General features: G+C 33.5%; 2 protein-coding genes across 2 annotated transcripts in view; one reads left to right on the top strand and one right to left on the bottom strand.

Moving 5' to 3' along the window:
- Window positions 1–17,077, top strand: part of LOC145690157 (nose resistant to fluoxetine protein 6-like) — a 206,308-nt gene extending 189,231 nt beyond the window's left edge. The window contains exons 13-15 of the mRNA XM_081764768.1: window positions 2,027–2,201; window positions 8,965–9,107; window positions 12,360–17,077. Of these exons, the coding sequence (XP_081620894.1) occupies window positions 2,027–2,201; window positions 8,965–9,107; window positions 12,360–12,503 (462 nt within the window). The 3' untranslated portion in view covers window positions 12,504–17,077. The remainder of the gene's footprint in view (window positions 1–2,026; window positions 2,202–8,964; window positions 9,108–12,359) is intronic.
- Window positions 6,521–8,182, bottom strand: LOC145690156 (tektin-B1-like). The gene has a single exon (XM_081764766.1). The coding sequence runs from the start codon at window positions 8,060–8,062 to the stop codon at window positions 6,791–6,793; it is 1,272 nt and encodes a 423-aa protein (XP_081620892.1). The 5' UTR covers window positions 8,063–8,182; the 3' UTR covers window positions 6,521–6,790.
- Window positions 17,078–17,612: the final 535 nt, after the last annotated feature.

The raw sequence follows: 17,612 nt of genomic DNA, 5'->3' as shown, positions 1-17,612 counted from the left end.
GCTATTAGGAATGGAAAGACAACTAGAATGGATAGTATACCAATGGAATTCATTAAGAATATGGGGGACAAGGGCAACAAAGAATTATTCCATCTCTGCATTGAAATACATGAAAAGGAGAGTGACCGAAAGATATCTTGAATACGATTATGATACCGATGGCTAAGAAATCGAACCCTGGGAGAAGTGAGGACTGTAGAACATTTAGTCTCATATTGCATGCAGCAAAATATATGCTTCGGATAATGAACAGAAGGTTGTATGAAAGAACAAATGAAAAAAAAATGAGGAGAAACAGTTCAGATTCAGGTTTATAGAAAAAGGAAAAGAGGTGTATGTTGTATTTATTGATGTAGAAAAGGCTTTTGACCGCGTGAATTGGGGATTGTTTTTGGAAGTTCTAGAGAAGGTTGGGTTGGAATGAAAAGATCTAAGACTCATAAGAAATTTATACATGAACCAACACGTAAGTGTTAGAATAGGGGAGGCAATGACGATGAGAGTACAATTGGAAAGGGAGTTCAACAGGGATGCTGTCTCTCACCAACATTATTTAATATCTATCTAGAAGAGATAGTTAAAAAGAACTTACAAAATTAAGAAGGCTTTTCAGTAGGAAATAGAATGATTAGATGTATACGATTTGCAGATGATATGGCACTCGTTGCGGAATGTGAAAAGATATTCAATAAGATGTTAGGAAACTTGAATAAGAGCTGTGAAGAATATGGGATGAAAATAAATGTTACAAGGACAAGAGTCATGGTAATTTGAACGAAGCAGTCTGTGTCAACCTAGTTAGTATTATTAGTGGTTATACGAAGTGTGAACGTGAAATAAAATCAAAGATAGGAATGGCGAAAGAAGTCTTTAAGAGGCAGAAAAGTCTATTTTGTGGGTCCTTGAATAAAGAGTTGAGAAAAAGACTGATAAAATGCTTAGTATGGAGTATTGTACTATATAGATAAGAAGCATGGACATTACGCAAAAAATTATGATCAAGAACTGTAAGCTTTAGAAATGTGGATGTGAAGAGTGTAGAGAATTAGCTAGATCGAGCGGAAAAAGATTGAGAGGGTGTTAGAAATGATGGAGAAGAAAAGAACAATCTTAGATATTATTAAAAAGAGAAAGGAAAACTGGTTGGGGGATTGGGTGAGAAAGAACTGTGTCCTGAGGGACATGCTGGAGGGTGTGGTGGCAGGAAAGAGAGGAAATGGACGAAGAAGAGTACGATTGATGGACAGTATCAAAACATAAATATCGTACGTGAAAACAAAGTGGTTAGCTGAAAACCATGGAGCACGGAAGCTTCTCAGTTGCAGCAAGCGACCTACCAATAATAACAGAATACCCTATGACGATGACGATGACGATGATGATGATGATATATTTCTTTAACCATATTATGTCTTTCCTAGTAGCAAAATAAAAAGCTTGATTAGGATATATTTTGGTACCAATCTCATCCTAAGAGGTGGTATAGTTAGCTTAGAGATCAATATTTATGTTTACAAAAAACTTGATTGTTTCGAGTAATACCCATGACAAATGTCATTTTGGTCAGCCCAATGATTGGTATATCGATTGGCATATCTTAGCCTGCGACACTGTGAAAGATTGCGTTCAAATATCTTGGGTTCTAAAATATAATGCATTTGATAGAACCAAATTCTTTTTCTGATCTGGGCTGTCGGTGTTGGTAATCTAGGTGTACTACGTGAGGGAGCAGTAGGCGGCTGCTACCTTATTACATAGAACCTACGTGTCCTAAAGTTCAATTAAATATGCGAAACTTCCTGATAATGTGCTGTCAATTAAATACGGTACTAGCAAATATAAAAATCTCCCTCTCTTGAATTAAACATATAGACACCTATAAGACCACTTATTTATAAACTTCTTCTCTAAGAACCAGAGTTCTTTGTCAACTTATCACCTGTTATTAATCTTTAAAACTAGTTTAAACTTATTTTCATTTACACTTATTGCAGCCATTTTAATGCCTCTATTTTCTCTTTTATAGATTGCAATTACTGTTGGATGGTTATTGACGACTGGCTGCATGTTGAGTCTTGTTTTTGGCCTTTACAACGAGAACTTGGGCAGAACTACTTCGTCAGCGTATGTATCACTCAGCCACACAGCGTGGGCACTTGGATTAGCTTGGATTACTGTTGCGTGCTGTACAGGATATGGAGGTACTCATTTTTTTTAAAAATCTTCAATTGTATACAATCAAAAGAAGGTAGGTTCCCATACTCTGAAATACCAAAATGCAGATGCACTTCGATTTGGCTAGCTCGTTATATAAACATTAACTACTTGAAATGTGCTGTCTACTGTTCTTAGCTACTGATGTCCTAAAAGCATATCGTCGATTTTAGAGAACTTACTACCTGAATAAAAGTTTATTATTATTATTATTATTATTATTATTATTATTATTATTATTATTATTATTATTATTATTATTATTATTATTATTATTATTATTATTATTATTATTGAGGTTAATAGAGCAAATTAGCAACGTAAGAACAGTGTGCAAAAGTAAGGACATAAAACTTAAAAAAAGCATAAAACATATATTCGCAATAATTACTGCTGCCAAATCGATTTTAGCAATGGTTTCCCAACTTTAAAACATCCATATCTCAAAATTACAGTTGTATCGCTTCATGAACCGTCCTCCAGTCACATAGCACTACCATCTAAAGCAGAAGACAGCGCGCTTGTCGTTGGCTAATGATAACTTTATATCTTTGAATGCACTCTTCTGTTGTCACGTCACGCCTTGGCAAGCAAAAGCAGTACAGCCTTAGCTGGTTGGGGAAGTTCAGGAGTGTGCGCTAAATTGCAACACGTGCTTCCAGGTCAACGAGATTAGAGAAGTGGGTTGGACCAGATCGGGAATAGCAGCGGCAGATGTATATAATTTGGACTTATTTATATCAGTGTGATGAAGATATAACAAGAACAATAATAGGAAATAAAATAGTAGTGTGACAAGATTTAACCACTTAAATGTTTAAATAAAATGTAAAAGAATCTGAAGCGAGGGAAAAATGAAAGCGATTATAATGAAGATGGCCAACCTGTACATTATTTATTGAACGCTGTTACAAATTCGATACCACATTAGAAAAAAATATACTTGAGCTTACAAAATGCGGACAGATCAGAGAATTTCGGAAAATGTATACGAACGAAAATTTTTTACTTTAAAAATACGGATATGTCCTCATAAATGCTGGCATATGATAAACCTGGAAGAAGGAAAATATCTATCTCTTCTCTCCTTGTGAAACTTCTTGGTCAGAAAGCAAGAAAGCTTTTTTCTCTACATAGTACAAACTGGTTGGGTATATTTGAAAATTATTTTTTTTTTCTATCTGAAGTAGCTAGAAGAAGTAAAGAAAGGCTTTTCGTTTAACATGATTAAATGGACTAACTCGAAAATATTATATAAAATACACGACATTATATACACAATAATTATAATAAATTAATACATTAATAAAAATTTAATACTACGAAATAAATTGTATCCAGGTCTAGAATTTACCTTAATTAAACTTATGGTAATTAATGAATAACAATTACTTTAATATATTACGAGCAAGTGTCACTTACATACAATAACAATGTTATTTGCATGTTCCATGACGTCACAGTAGCGTGTGAAATGCAACACAGTTCTTTATTTGCTGATTTTCCTTTCAATATAAGTTTCCTCATCGGAACGCTTTCTAGAAATTTGACAAAATGTTTTGTAACCAGTTTTTTTTTTTTTTTTTTTTTTTTTTTTAAGTAATACCTGACTAAGCTTGTCAAATGCAATTTTACCAACACCATAAATCTCTGAAGACAATATTACTAAAAATTTCCTCTATCAGTAAAAGTGATTGTTGTAATGAATTATTTCGAGTTTCCATCTGTTTTATAAAATCAGGTAATTTGGAGAAGAAGTGGTCATGGATGTACTAAGAAACATATGAAATCAGTGATGATAAGGCAGTGCATAGGAGAGCAATATACACTTTTAATGCGATATTTTTTAAATAGAATATATTGTTTTAAATAAAAATGGTAAACTAAATAAGCAAGATGTATATTTTTTTAAACCAGAATAAACATTTTAAGCACTGTCAACCATGATTAAAATTGCTTGTTAGGGTGTGTACTGCGAGGTACATTCCTGCATATCTTTAAAAGTGTGGAAAGAAAGAAGCATTTTGCTTAGAAATCCGGGCTCTAATTATTATAATCTCATTAGCACAAATTCCCTTAGCCTCGGTGCATAAAAGTGGAACGTTAAACTAAACATACATATCTAGTGCGAGTTCAACCAAACTTATCCACTTGGATCAAACTTGACATTGTGGTAGCCCTTGTCAACTACACAAGCTTGTGAAATAGTGTGTACAGACTTTTGGTTTGTAGATTATTAGAGTGAGGCCGCGCTAAGAAGACCTCTGACAACTCACATGCGATCAAGCGCGGTTGCCACATTTATCTTCTGTAACAATATAACAAGGGATACTTTTGTGGGAAAAGAATCACCTATGTATTACAACAAAAATATTATTTAACATTATGCCTGACGAAAGTATTAGTCAAAAGAAACAAACAAATTAGTATTGCGTTAAGATAGTTTACAAAATCGTAAAGAAAACAATCGTTACTTCTAAACACATAGGGCCTTATGCAGAGTCGTTTTGACGTATGATTAGCGTCATACTAAATACCTGACTACTGCATGGAAACATATGTTGGTCGAACTCTTTAGTATGACATCGAGCTTCTTCGTGGCTAAGCGGTTAACATACGCCTTTGGTATGAAAGACCCCGGTTCGATTCCCGGCGGGAGATCATGTAGTTCGGATTCCACGTTAATCAGTAGATCCACGTCTCATATAGCCTCCCTGCTGAAAGAGATGTTAAACTCAAAATCAACTCAACTCTTTAGTATGACACTGAACACGCTTCAGAATGACTCTGCGTAAGACCCATAATGTTACATCTTTTTTTAAATAATAATAATAATAATAATAATAAATTGAAAACGACTTACGTTAGAGAATGGCTTTCAATTGTAGATAATTTAATTCCGTTTACTGTAGAAATTCTACGCGTTTTTCCTAGGATAGATAAAATTTCCGTCGGTTCAGCGAAGTCTTTCGGATACTTCTCTTTTGTGATTCTTTTCACAGTTGTAGGGCTAATATACAAAGCTGAAGCTACTCTTTTAATCACTTTATTCAATGGCAATAAAGGACTGTCCTTACGTTCTTTTTCGAAATATTCCCTAAGATTAAACACAAATTCCCGTGTAAGACTTGTCAAGGGCACCCCGTTTCCGCACTTCTTACGCACTTCATAGGCATTGTGTTCATAAACACAAATACACACACTAAATTTATATTTTAGGTCTACGTGAATAATACGAATACAAACTATGTTTCCACTGATGAATGAAAATAATAATGATTACACCACAATATTCACACTAATGCACTGAGATGATAGCATAAAAAATCAAAACAACCTGAGAACAGAAAAACTTTCACAGTAATGAGTAGGTATAAATGCGACAACACTGTTCTGTTACCATGGAAACAACCTAGTGTTTCCAAATGTATTTTTGTGGGTCTAAACCTATCCTCCCCTTCACATATTGAATTTTTAAAAAAAGTCTTCCACGAAAAGACAAACATAGCTGAATCAAGTTCGTTACTTTCCAACTACTAAATTTCTAAATCAGTCCTTATGAAAAGCTCATTATAACGGTCTCTGTAATATATAGACTATGTGCATTTTTTCCGATGTAACAAATTTCCTACAAAGACCATTAGAAATTCTACTAATTTCAGCCTGACATTCCAAATCACGGGTCATTGCCCTTGAACTTTAGAAGAGCCGTACAGACTCACTACCCTCTTCGCTTTCAATTCCACGAAAACCTACTCCCTGCGGTGACAGGGAGGTGGTCCGGTTGTTGTTCCATGTAACCCCACTTCTATTTACGTAGCAAACTTGTCAAAAGGACAGAGTTGTGTCAATAAGTGGAAAAAGAAAAAAATATCCACGTTGTGGTGGAATGTTGAAAAGTAAAGTGAAGTACGATTATTTTTTTAAAATATCTAGTTTGTAAATATTTCAATATCATCTGATTCAATCAGAAATAAAGGAATTCGATTGGTTCATCGTTTTGTCAAATGGTCGCTTTGACCCTTCTTGCTATGACAGTTCGCAACACTGTCCTCAACTTACACGATGTTAGATCTGTCAGAGCTCAGGTTATGATGGTTTTAGAATAACATAAATTAAAAATCAAATGAAGGACGACTCTTTTACGACCATGCGTAAGTGTTATAGATTCATTCTTAACATGTTCGTTATAATAATAATAATAATAATAATAATAATAATAATAATAATAATAAACATGGACATATGTTCTTTTTCAAATTTATTTTAATCAATTGTATAATAATTTAGTTCATATTAATTTTATATTTTATTTATTTTACATTAATCAATTCTGTAACAATTTTGTTTTTATTTACTTGTTTTTGGAAACATGTATATATTTATTTTAACTTCTTGACATGTCAGAAATTATAAATTGTACTCAACAAACATCCCAGCAACTACATTTAAGTAACGAAAATTCTTAACTAAGTGCAATCGTATATTGTTAACTTCTTAAAAGATGATTAGGTTGAAGATTTTTCCGGTTGAAATTCTTAATTTTTAAAGTTAGTATGAGTCCGAATGTGATTTGTTAATGTTGTGGAGGTAGCTCTTCTTCGAGTTTGGATACCTTCATCTTGTCCTTAGCTTTGACTTGTTTCCCCATATTCAACGACTTTCTCATGTCCATACACTTGAGGTCAGTCTTGAGGGCATGCTCTTTACCAGCAATATCTTCCTCTATAATCATAAGTTGATTTTCCATTGCGTTGTACATGGTCTTTGTATCGTCAAGCTGTTTGGTTAGGTCTTTGAGGATTTGTCTCAGTGTCAAGACCTCATCAACAAAACCAAGATCAGCCTCATCACGACACATTTCCGTATTTGGTCGGTATCTTCTGTTTTCCAGGCGAGTTTGAGCCAGCTTCAGTGATCCAGATTTATTGGCAATTGATTCCTCCAGTCTGTGAATTTCTTTCATGGTTCGATCCATCTCTTCTATAATGGTCTTTCTCTGCCACTCCAGTTCGTTCTTCATACGGTTACTCTCGTATATTCGCTTGCGTAAAGCAAATTCGGTGGCGTCGTTCTGTGATTGCCAATCGTTTCTGGCCCTTTCTAAGAATGCTAACATGGCCTCTCGAAGCCTTTTGGAATTTTCCAGTTCAGTGTCTGCCCTTAGTTTGTTGTAGCGGCAGTTTTCTTCCCATACATCCAACGGTACTGTTCTCCGTGGAACTCTTAAAGGATCCGGTTTGTGAGATATATAAGGACTAAACTCATCCAGTTCAATTTGGGCACGATCTATATCTTCAGTGGCTCTCTTGTCTCCTATGTCAGTCTCCAGCCTAAATTTGGCTTCCTTCAGTCTATTAATTTGTTGCCATGCTTCCATACATTTTTTTTCAAGACCCATCTTCAAAACTTCAATCAGTTTTACTTCTTTCTTAATTTCTTCATCTGCTAGATCATCCGTGAGATCATAACCCATTCTTTCATCACGGCATGTCAAACTTTGCATGGCCACATCGAGTGGTGAATACATTTGCTCCACAAATCTCTCCAAATCATCTTTAAGTTCTCTGATATCACTAATCTCCTTCTCAACTGCCCGTAGTGTTCTCTCAAGTTGTTCCCGCCATCTTGTGATGTCAAGCATTCTGTCTTCCAGACGCATGTTGTTGTGATGGTGGTTCCATTTCATAGTGATATTGGTCTCATTTCGGAGTTGACAAGCCTTCTGACGAAGGTCGTAGGCATCTGCTCGCCTGGTTTCGGCAACTTGTTTAGCGTCCCATGAGCGGGCGTACCAATCTGCTCCAGATATTCTGGGAACAGGTTTTGTGTACAATACAATCGACATTTTGGTAAATTTGCGCTTAAAATATATTTCAGCTGTTTTGTAACCTTCTTCGGCCTGATGTGCTTTCCTCACTAATTTTCTTTTCTCTTCGTGTGAAGTAACTATAGAAACAATACTTCTAGAATGTTGTTGTTAATAATAATGCCAAATAATTTGATTGATTGTAAGGAAAAAATCAGACTATTTGTATATAATACGTTTCTTTTATTGAGAAACGTTTATCAAGTATTAAGAGGTGTAATCACTGCGAAATTAAAATACTGCTAATTTTACAGTAATTACGTGATATCTTCAAATAGATAAAAGATAATCAAAATGTGGAACAAGAGCGCCCTACACAATATTATTTTGCATCAGGTACCGTTATCACGATTCACTTATCTGCTTTTGATTTCCAGCCATTTAGAAATGCGAAAATAAATACCGATTTTCTAAATGGCTGGAAATCGAAAGCAGATAAGTGATTTGTGATCTCATGTAAAAAAGAATTGTCCAGGGAGCTCTTGTTCCACTTTTTGATTATCTTTTATCTATTTGAAGATACCACACAATTACTGTAAAATTAGTGGTATTTTAATTTCGCCATGATGGGGCCTCTTAAGCCCTCGACTTAAGAGACCTAATCACTGCACATTTACTGTAAGCCTTCACACTTCAGAGATTTCAACGTGTGCGTAGATGATATACATATATACAGGGTGTTAATGAACTAATCATTTGTCTCTTTAAGCATACAGGGCTTAATCGTTTGACTAAAACTAAAAAAAGTCACCTAAAGAGGTCCATTATTATTATTATTATTATTATTATTATTATTATTATTATTATTATTATTATTATTATTATTATTATTATTATGCAAAATTTCTTGTCGTAACTTTATGTTTTCGTTTTTTTTGCAGGATTTGTTAACAGCTTCTTAGCGTGTAAATATTTGTACCCATTCAGTAGAATAACATACTGTGTGTATCTACTGGAATCGCTCACAATTCGTACCATGTTGTGGAATTTGGATACACCGTTTCATCTATCTGTTCAAGTGATGGTATGTTTATGTAAACTTTATTGTATTACTTTCCTTTTATTATATAGAGCATGATATGTAATTACATATTTACAGGTTTATCCGTTAAAAAGTTAACGCTTGAATTAATCAACTAAAAAAGTTCGTTCATTTTTAATTTTAATACGTCGAATTTTTAATTATTTTTTCAAACATTCACATTTAAGATTAAGAACGCAAGGTTGAAATTGATGACATACTACCATTGCTAAGGTTGTCGAATAACTGTCTTCAACTGAACGAGTTAACAACATATAGAAGTATTATATTTTCTTTGAAATGAGTGACGATTACACTCGTATATATATACAGGTTGGAACGCCAAAGTGTGTCCAAACTTCAGCAGGTGATACGAGTATCTCGAAGAATAGGCAACAAAAAAGTGCATATCTGTATATGTATATTATATTTAACCGTATCGGAGATATGGAGTTGTTCAAGAATAAGGTTACTTAAAGACAAAACTCTCGTTGGGGAGAAAATATGACGGGATTTTATGTTTGGGTCCATCTCAAAGTTCTTACCTATGCGTTCTCTGTCGAGGATGTTCACGATCTGGAGAACGCATCATTCGCAGGTGGAACACCATTCGAGCAACGTGAGCATCCATGATGCGTCGTCGTGTTTGTGCCTGTCTCTGCGCAGCAAGTGCAATATAAACAAACATTGCGACCCGGTTATCTCCCGGTCGGAGCTAATGTGGTTCGGATTCCACGTTAATCAGTGGGTTCACGTCTCATATAGCCTCGCTGCTGACAAGGGATGTTAAACTCAAAGTCAACTCAACTCAACCGGTTATCTGTTTACGAGTGGGCTCAAATCACCGCGCTAGACCTCATGCAATACCAACAAGAAGTCCAGATCTCACTCCGTAGGACTTTTCTTGTAGGGCTACACTAAGAAGGAGGTGTACAAGTGTAAATCATGTACAGTAGAGAAATTGGAGGCGCATATTTAAAAGATCATTGTCAACATCAGAATTAGCTTCCTTCAGATAAGTATCAATTATATCCCTGGTCGTTTGAGGACGCTGGTTAATACAGGCATATATGTTGAGATTTAACATATTCTTTTGTTTTCTTATCTTACGGAGGACATCTACATGTTTTCCAAATAAATAAGAGTCAATATTACAGAATTTCTAACAGTTTTTTTTTTAATTCTGATATATCACCAAGAAAGAAACCTAGTTACTTTTCACCCACTCTGTACCGTAGATATAGAATTTTTTGTTGCCTGTCTTCAAAGCAAATGTAACTATAATACGCTGATTTTCTGCTAAGCTACTGAGGTGAGTATTCTTACAGAAATAGTTCATTAGTAGAAATTTACTCTAAAGTAGCTATATAAAACTAACACTTTATAATGAATAATCACTTGTCTTTAATTTTCATCTTTATGATATGGTCCATGTGTGATTTATTCATCTACGCAGATGGCATGGCGTTGATAACGCAACATCAGAAGCTATAGTTTGAGAATAGCATTAGTAGTATAACTCATACTTCAATTAATAGTTCCTGATATCAATTCCAAATAAAACTACTCACGGCTTCTTTCATCTAAATAACTCATATTCCAATGGTCAACTTAATCTATTACTTTGTGGCAAAGGAGTCAAATATGAGATTGTTCCTAGTTCCAATTATTTAGATGTTTACCTTGACCGTAGTCTAACTAACTAACTCTATGGCCTATGGAACCCAGAGGCTCAATACTGAGTTCACAAAAGCTCTCCACTGACTTTTATCCTTAGCCAACTGGATCCAGTTTCTACTTTGCATTCCTATTTCTGCGTGATTGATCTTAATATTATTTTCCTTACATTATCTTAAGATCTTAATCTAACATAAGAAAATAATTAGGGAACCTGAAAAATAAAGAATTCATCAAAAACACCATCGTTTGAAGACTTGCAGGAACTGGATGAGGTAGAGATTTCCAAACACTTAAAACTTCAGCTTTAGGCTTAGTTTACTCCACAGCTGAATACTGTGCTCCAGTGCAGGTGAAATGCTAACACAAGAATCAATCAACAGACAACTAAACGCTACAGCAACTGAATGGCATTCTGTTCTCTTAAACATGTCTCAGTGCTAAAAGCTGTAGCTGCCTCTTCAAGGGAATAAAAAAAAAGTTTCTAAACAGTTATGCACTACTCATCAATAACCTTCTTAATGAGACTTGTTCATCCTGTATTAAGTTAAGGAAGTCTTACTAGCAGGAATAATAATAATAATATAAAAACCTTGAGAGGAAATTTTGGTATTGGTGAAAACTGAAAACACATATAAGAGACAAATGATATATTCAGCCGAAACTTGACAGATGATTCATCTGTAGGACTCCCATAGTGCTAGAGAGTACCTTCTTCGGTGCAGGAGCACCTTCTTCGGATAAACTCATGTAGTTTGGGTCCCACTTAGAGCAACGCCTCCTATAGTCTCAGAGCTGAAGTAGATTCTACACTCTCAGTCAACCAATCCATATTTATAGATTAAAAAATAGTAACACCTCATGCACATTTACATACCTTTATAGTTATGCATTTCCTTCTTGCTGAAATGTCAGAATTAATTAAATACCCAATTAGTCAACATTCGCCAAAAGGGAGAGGCAGAGTCTGGATTATTCCTATCAGTTGAGTATCGATAACTAAAAAAAGCGAGATTTTAAAAAATATATATACGAATGATATTAACTTAAGCTTTGGAGGAAAATCGGGACATATAGATTTCCGAACAATTGCTGGGAGAACAGATAATCGTAATCCGGGATTCCGGCTAAACCGGGCCATTTGGGAAATCTTGCCAATTTACAAAACTCCTGGGTTTAACATTATCAAGCAAGACATGTAGCACTCTCAGCAGGTTAAGCACAGGATAGAGACGCTATTGAATATCTTCCTCAACAAATGGAACATGTCACAAAATCGCAACGATGTCTACGGTGCCCTACAAACAATAGAGCACATTATCTCTGTATGTCTTATTTTCAAGTTCATTGGTTCTTTAGAAGACATCCATAACCTCTCAGAAAGATTTTCATAGATCAATAAATTTACCCTAAATTTGTAAATGTCTTATACTGTAGTTGTGTTTCCTGTAATTATATCCTGTTTTAGTATTGATTTTTGCTTTGTACCATAGGTATAAGGAAAATACTAATCTAAAATGAAATGGCAAAGTATTTTTGATGACATCATTGTAAATTGTAATAAAATTTTCTTTCCAGGCTTTGTTGTTCGTTGGACACGTAGTAACGGCTTTCCTGGCTGCTCTGCTTGTCTCATTGGCTTTTGAAGCACCAATCGTTACAATTCTCAGAGTAGTGTCGCCAGTTAAGAAACGAGGAGAAAACAAGAGTCAAGCGAAGTGATATAAATGATTTCGTTACTGTTCATTTTTTTTTTTAAAAAAAAGGAAACAATTAAACTATTGAAAGACTTCAAAACAGAAAACAAAGAAAAGTCTCTTCAAAGAAGCTCAGGACATCAGAGTATAAAGGAGGATTTACCTTTTTATTGTTAATGATAGTTAAATTCAAATCACGAGAAAACTGATTTCAGTGTTAAGATATTGATAAATTCATATTTTTGTTTTCTCGTTCATGTCGATTATCTCTGATGTAATGTGAAGTGTAATGTTCAATTGTTATGGTCCCCTTTCCCTTCTCTCCCTCCCTCCCTCTCTCTCTCTCTCTCTCTCTCTCTCCTCATTGGCCTGTGATACATTAGTTTCACTTCATTCATTCTAATTTGATCTTATATTTATTTATAACTCTAAACTGAATGCAATGATTTGCTTTAGAGTCAACAGAACTTTCAGAACTATATCATTAGGAAGCCAAGGATAAGGATGAGCTCGAGACAAAAGTTGCGAATATCTCGTCTCGGAAAAGTATGTTTCTATAGGAAGAGCTCTGTCTCGTCTCGAAAAAATGTATTAGTTTCTATAGGAAGAGTTGTATCTCGTCTCTATAACGATGTCTCATTTCTTACACGACCCTACTGTAGAATATACCCTACTGTAGAATATATAGGGATCTAGAGTTAAATACTCCTTATTTTATTTCATCTTGGAATTTTAACAATGCACATGTCTTTCATCACATATTATTATTTCTACATTGTATTAAGCTGTTAAAGTATTTCATTTCTTCAATCCCCTTGCTTCATCTTAGATATTACCACGCATTTAGCAGTGACAGATTTGAATCTGTGGACCTCACAAGTATGGGGTTAACGCCAAGTTCTGAGGTCACCAAGCACTAACGACAAAATCTGTATTAAGACGAGGTTCGTAGTAAACATTTAGCTCTTAAAAAGTGATTGCAATCTCAAATTTTAAAATAATTTTCTTTCATATTTGCAGAATTAGAATTTATGATTACTTACCAAAATCAATTAATATGAGCAATTCTTCTTCTTTACTAAAGTTACATTATATCAATCGGGTTATATTCTGAAATACCAAAATGTGGACATACTTCCATCTAGCTAACTCGTTATATGTATAAACATTAGCTTTCACACAAGAATTATAAAGCTTAATTTTTAGTTTCAATTTTGCTTTCAAAGCAGTATGAAAAATGTATTGAAATGTATGAAAGATTAAAAAACGTGAGTGCTTCCAGAGCATGATGTTGGCTTTGTCTATTCATATCTTTCAGTAGGTCTTAACTCTTTTTTTCCTTCTTCTTCTTTGACACTCATCTTTGAACACAAATAGTCAATGCATTTGTACATGCGAAATATCTGAAATTGAACTGACAATACACTCGAGTTTAGAAAAAGCGTTCAAACTAGTAAGTTTCAGAAAATGTATGTGGACTCTGAAAATGCGGATATCCCAGTATAAATACTGACATGTGATAAACCTAAAAATCGATTAATAAAATCTGGAACGGAATTACAATTTCATAATTATGTTTTAATGTGCAGTATATTATTTAATATTGGCTAAAATTACATCTTTAGACTTTGTCTAGTCACTATAAATAAATCATGAATCTTTGAGGACTCATGATTCTTTTTCTCTTGATGCACCTTCCAACATTCTTTCAATTTCACATTCTACGCATACCAATTTGGTTTGGAAATGCTATATACCTCTGTAGTTATAAACTGTCTGTTGTGTTCTCTCTTGAAAATGGAACTCATGAGAGAGTAGTTTGTAGATTACTGTTGGAGAAAGTTTATATAGAATATCTGCTACTTAAACTAATTTACGTCACCCACTTTCTTACCGAACAACAAATCAGAACTTCAAGTAACATTAATATTCTTGATGTTTTATATATTATAGCTTGTTCATCAACCTAATTTGACAAGTTTTCCGATATTAATTAACTTTAACTAAAAAAGATCACAGCGATTCATTATTCTTTTATAACATGAACAAGTCTAACAATATGACACATCATCCAAAATATACCTTTTACTTCAAGCTTTTATGCATGTACTAAAACTGTAAATATTTTCCACCATACATCAATCTACTACTATTTTCTTCTTTCATTATTTTCTCTTTACTATTATTAGATCCTTCCAAGAATCATTTTTTCTTTTGTAGTTCTTTTGTTCATTTTTTAAGAATAAATTTCTCATTTCTTTTCCTCATTACCTTTAACTTTTATCTGTCAATTATTGTTTCTGTCTTTGTTTATTCTACTGTTTGTTTGTCTGTATCTTTGTTTCTATCTTTGTCTACCCTTCTGCTTGTTTTGTCTGTATCTTTGTTTCTGTCTTCGTTTATCCTTCTGTTTGTGTGTCTGTCTCTTTATTTCTGTCTTTGTTTATCCTTCTATTTGTTTGTCTGTATCTTTGTTTCTGTCTGTAGCATTTTCGTCTCTTTATTTATTCATTTCATATTCTTTATCTTTGTTCTAAATCTTTTAAGACTTACTGTACCCTCAGTACATCAATACCCTCAGTATTTCCACGACGTCCAAGGTCAGCATGTAAGCCTAAAATCTTCTAAACTTCAGATATCGATTGTCCTTTTGTAGTCCTCTTGTAAGCAAGATCCCGCATAACTTGATATGTTCAAAAGATGTCCTTTGGATAGCCCACACCAACCATTCTTATCCTGGGATATTTAGGCTTACAGTAGAAACTTTATGGATTACGGAATTATTCACAAGATTTATCTTGGATTTCAATGAGATATGCCTGTTGCGGGACAAGATTTTCGATGTCAGAAAGTTGCCTTGTGTTTATCTCCCAAAGATCCCAGAAATATCCCACAAGAATCCTACAGGAAGTCCCTATTCCAGGACAAGCAAACATCTGGGTTTCCACGGGAAGTTTACGGAAGATCTACATTGACAAAAATATGACATACTGAATCACGAGAAAATTCCCTTAGACGTTCAAGGGAGGCCTCTGTGCTATAAGGGACACGGCACCTACTGATAATAATTGTTCTAAATTCTGTATAACAGTCATTTACAAAATTTTCTAGTTTCACTTTTCTCTATTTATAGGAATTCAAGTAATCTTTTCATATTCCTTTCTTTAACACTCTCCCATACATTACAGACAATTTTTTATTGAAGGCCAAACCTACTGTATATTAAAATTTTAGATAATGAATTTATGAACTTCTTAAATCCCGAAATTCTATAGTAATCGTTATACTTTGAGAAAGCTCGGCTCTTTTGCTTCACCACTTAGTTCTTAAAATGATTTCCATGATTGTTTGGTGTTTTATCTATCGATTTTATTTTTTCTTTGATTGCAACTGTTTTACCTATTCTTTTGCTTTCTTACTCATGTTCATTTATGGCTCATTTATTCTGTCTTTTCTTTCTTATTTTCTCTATAATTGTTTCGCTTCTCTCCCAATTCATTTTCGTTACATTTGTCCTTAATTATTCTTCTTATGCTTTTTTATTTTCAAATTTCTCGATTTTCTTTCCATTTTTCTCTGCTTTCTCTTGCCTTATTTTTCATTCTCGTCTTCCTAGTGTATATTCTATAATTCTTTGTTGTTACATCTATCGAATTTCTCCTTTACCTTATCTTAAGTATTTTATCTCTCTATTTGTTTTTTTTTTTCATTCTCGGTTTCTAATTTATTTTCTGTTATTTTTTGTAGTTCAATCTATCGAATTTTTCTACTATCTAATCGTAAGTACTTCGTCTCCCTGCTTATTTTCTCAGCAACTAAGTTCTCTTTCTGTAATTTTTTGTTTCTTATTTTTAACTTTATCCTGCTTTCTGACTAATTTTGTTTATACCTCCTATAATATAATGTAAAATTGATTAAAATATTCTTTCTCTGTTTATATCTGCAACTATTTACTGTCTATCTGTCTTTATAACTATTCCATATTACTTTTTGTCAGTTCTTGTTACTATATCTATCAAACTCTCTCTCTCTCTCTGTACAGTTTTCCATTCTATTTCTCATATAATTCTTTTAAATACGTTCTTTCTGATTATTTCATTTTCAGTTGTTTCTGTCGCTTCATTCTTTTATTCTTTGAAGAACCCTTTATTTCATTTTTTCAATATTCTTCTTAATTTGTTATTTACTTTCTTGTATCCTCCTCTTCTACATCTTCTTCTCCCGTTTTCCTGCATGTAATTATTTCTTCTTTTATTATAATTTCTTTATATGCTTTTCTTTCCAGTTTTTTCCTTTGCATACTTGATCTTCGATCTTTCTATTTTCTTTATATTACAGTTTTATTGTGACTACTCCAACTATTTCACCTGTGATATTTCTTCATCATCTTTCTGTCTATGAATTTATTCTTCAAGTCTTTAGTTTTCTTTAGAGCTTTACTTAATTCTTTGTCTATGATTTCTTCGCTTTCTGTATTTTTCTGTTTTCTCCGTGTTGTCTTTTCATTGCTGTTTACTTACGTTAGTTCAATGCTTCCTCCTATTGTTTATTTTTATCTTCCATTACTTTGTTCTGCTTTTTCTAACTGAATGTAGTCCCTTGATAGAACAAGATAGGAAATTCACTATAACTGTTAGCAAAAGAACTGAAAATTAATTGTGGATTTGGTTTGAAATTCAAACTATAAATTGAGAACAAAACAAAGAAATTTCTGAAGCTACTATTTGCGAAAGAAGGTAAAAATGCATTGCAAAAGCACACTTGTATTGTTTTGTGTGTATTTATTGTTTCAATGATTTATGGATAATCCATTAGTTTTTTTTCTATATTATTCACTAATAATTATCTTTTTAATTTTTGTTATAAGTTCTATGTTTGAATACTTTTGTTGTACTTCCACTCAGAACAATGTGCTTCTCTATTTGATATTTAAATTCCCTAGAATTCAAAAATCAATTCTTGTTTCTTCATTGAAAAGCCTCCTAGATTTTCTCCCTAAATTCATTATCGTCCCTAAAACATTTAATAATGTTAAGCCTTGTTTATACATAATCAATATTCTTTCTTATTCGTTTAGTACTATTTTCATCCTATTTTCATCCCGCCAAGTGAATTTTGTGGTGGACAAACACCG

This window comes from Thermobia domestica, chromosome 7 (genome assembly GCF_964235325.1).
Source record: "Thermobia domestica chromosome 7, izTheDome1.hap1.1, whole genome shotgun sequence".
Lineage (NCBI taxonomy): Eukaryota > Metazoa > Arthropoda > Insecta > Zygentoma > Lepismatidae > Thermobia > Thermobia domestica.
The sequence above is the reverse complement of the archived record's forward strand: the minus strand, read 5'-3'. Positions and strand labels throughout refer to the sequence as shown.

Bases quoted from the DNA above. Each gene is read 5' to 3' on its own strand.
- LOC145690156 (XM_081764766.1), bottom strand. From the start codon at position 8,062: ATGTCGATTGTATTGTACACAAAACCTGTTCCCAGAATATCTGGAGCA.